The sequence below is a fragment of the Lepidothrix coronata genome, unplaced genomic scaffold (genome assembly GCF_001604755.1).
Source record: "Lepidothrix coronata isolate B3197 unplaced genomic scaffold, Lepidothrix_coronata-1.0 Scaffold400, whole genome shotgun sequence".
Classification (NCBI taxonomy): domain Eukaryota; kingdom Metazoa; phylum Chordata; class Aves; order Passeriformes; family Pipridae; genus Lepidothrix; species Lepidothrix coronata.
In genome coordinates, this window is record NW_016690580.1 from 65,210 (window position 1) to 66,602 (window position 1,393).

General features: G+C 52.7%; 1 protein-coding gene across 1 annotated transcript in view; it reads left to right on the top strand.

Moving 5' to 3' along the window:
- Positions 1–1,393, top strand: part of GDI2 (GDP dissociation inhibitor 2) — a 21,566-nt gene extending 20,173 nt beyond the window's left edge. The window contains exons 9-10 of the mRNA XM_017839339.1: positions 130–259; positions 344–1,393. Of these exons, the coding sequence (XP_017694828.1) occupies positions 130–259; positions 344–499 (286 nt within the window). The 3' untranslated portion in view covers positions 500–1,393. The remainder of the gene's footprint in view (positions 1–129; positions 260–343) is intronic.

Below are 1,393 nucleotides of genomic sequence, written 5' to 3' on the forward strand. Positions count from 1 at the left end.
CTTCCCCAGCCTCGCTGCTCTTCTCTGCCCCTGCTCCAGCCCCTCCAGGCCCTTCCTGAGCTCAGGGCCCAGAGCTGGACACAGCACTCACTCCCTGCTCCCCTCCCGGGCGCTCAGCCCTGGGGTGAGGGTGGGGGGCACTGGGGGCCATTCCCAACCCTTCCGTTCCCAACCCTTGTGTTCCCAACCCTTCTCCTCCCGCAGGTTCGTCAGCATCAGCGACCTGTTCGCGCCCACCGACCTGGGCACCGAGAGCCAGGTGAGTGCTCGCCGAGCTCGGCCTCGGGGCTGGGCCTGAGCTCTGGGCCCCGAGCTCGGCCCTGAACCCCCCCTGTCCCCACAGATCTTCATCTCCCGCACCTACGACGCCACCACCCACTTCGAGACGACGTGTGACGACATCAAGGACATCTACAAGAGGATGATGGGCTCAGAGTTCGACTTCGAGGAGATGAAGCGCAAGAAGAACGACATCTACGGGGAGGAGGAGCAGCAGTAATGAGAGAGCCTCTAATTAGGAGAAATTAAATGGGCTAATATGAATATATAAGGAACTTAATGAACACTGTACGAAATTCAATATTGTAAGGCCTGCTTTTGTAATCCCATCTCTGAGAGATTGAAGAGTTACTGCACTGGTAATGTTCCCTTTTTGGATATCATGTGTTAATTATTCCATTCTAGTAGGGCTGCTGTCCAGAATCTGGCAACCCCCCGACCCCCCCCGACTAACCCCCTAAAGAGAAAGGCAGAAGTGAACTTAGGATGATGATGATGACGATGATGATGATTATTATTATTTTTGCAGAGTAGACGTTGGTGCAGATTTGAGAAATAACATCTCATTGACAGCTGTGTCTTACCTTGTCTTTTTAATCATTTGTAAAAACATCCTCCACCCTCCCTCTCCCCCCCCGTGCTTCTGGTGAGCTCGTAGATGTGACTGTGAACGTCACTCAGACCCGGTGTCGAGGAACGTAGAACCCGAGCACTCCCTCATTGTGGACAGCATCCCTAAAAAGTCCCTCCCATCGACCTTAACTCTCGTGGCAAAGTTGTTATCATGGACAAAGCCCACATCTATTGTAGCAGCAAACGTTGGCTTCGTTCTGGGCACAGAACTTTAACCTCCACTTCAGCTTCTAAACCTGTTTACAGGGGTTGGGACACAGCTGTGCCTGAGGCTCCTTTGTGTTTTAATCTTAATAAAATTGAGAGAACAAAAATTGCAGAGCAGGCAAAGATGTTGGGAGTATTTTGTGTCCCTGGGGGCTCCTCGGATGGACCAAAACGGCGCCGCGGTACCGGCAAGGACGGAGCCGGTGCTTCCCGGGGCTCCTCCAGGCTCCAAATGATTTCTGTACTGCGAAGTAAAGCCAAATTCTGGAAACCA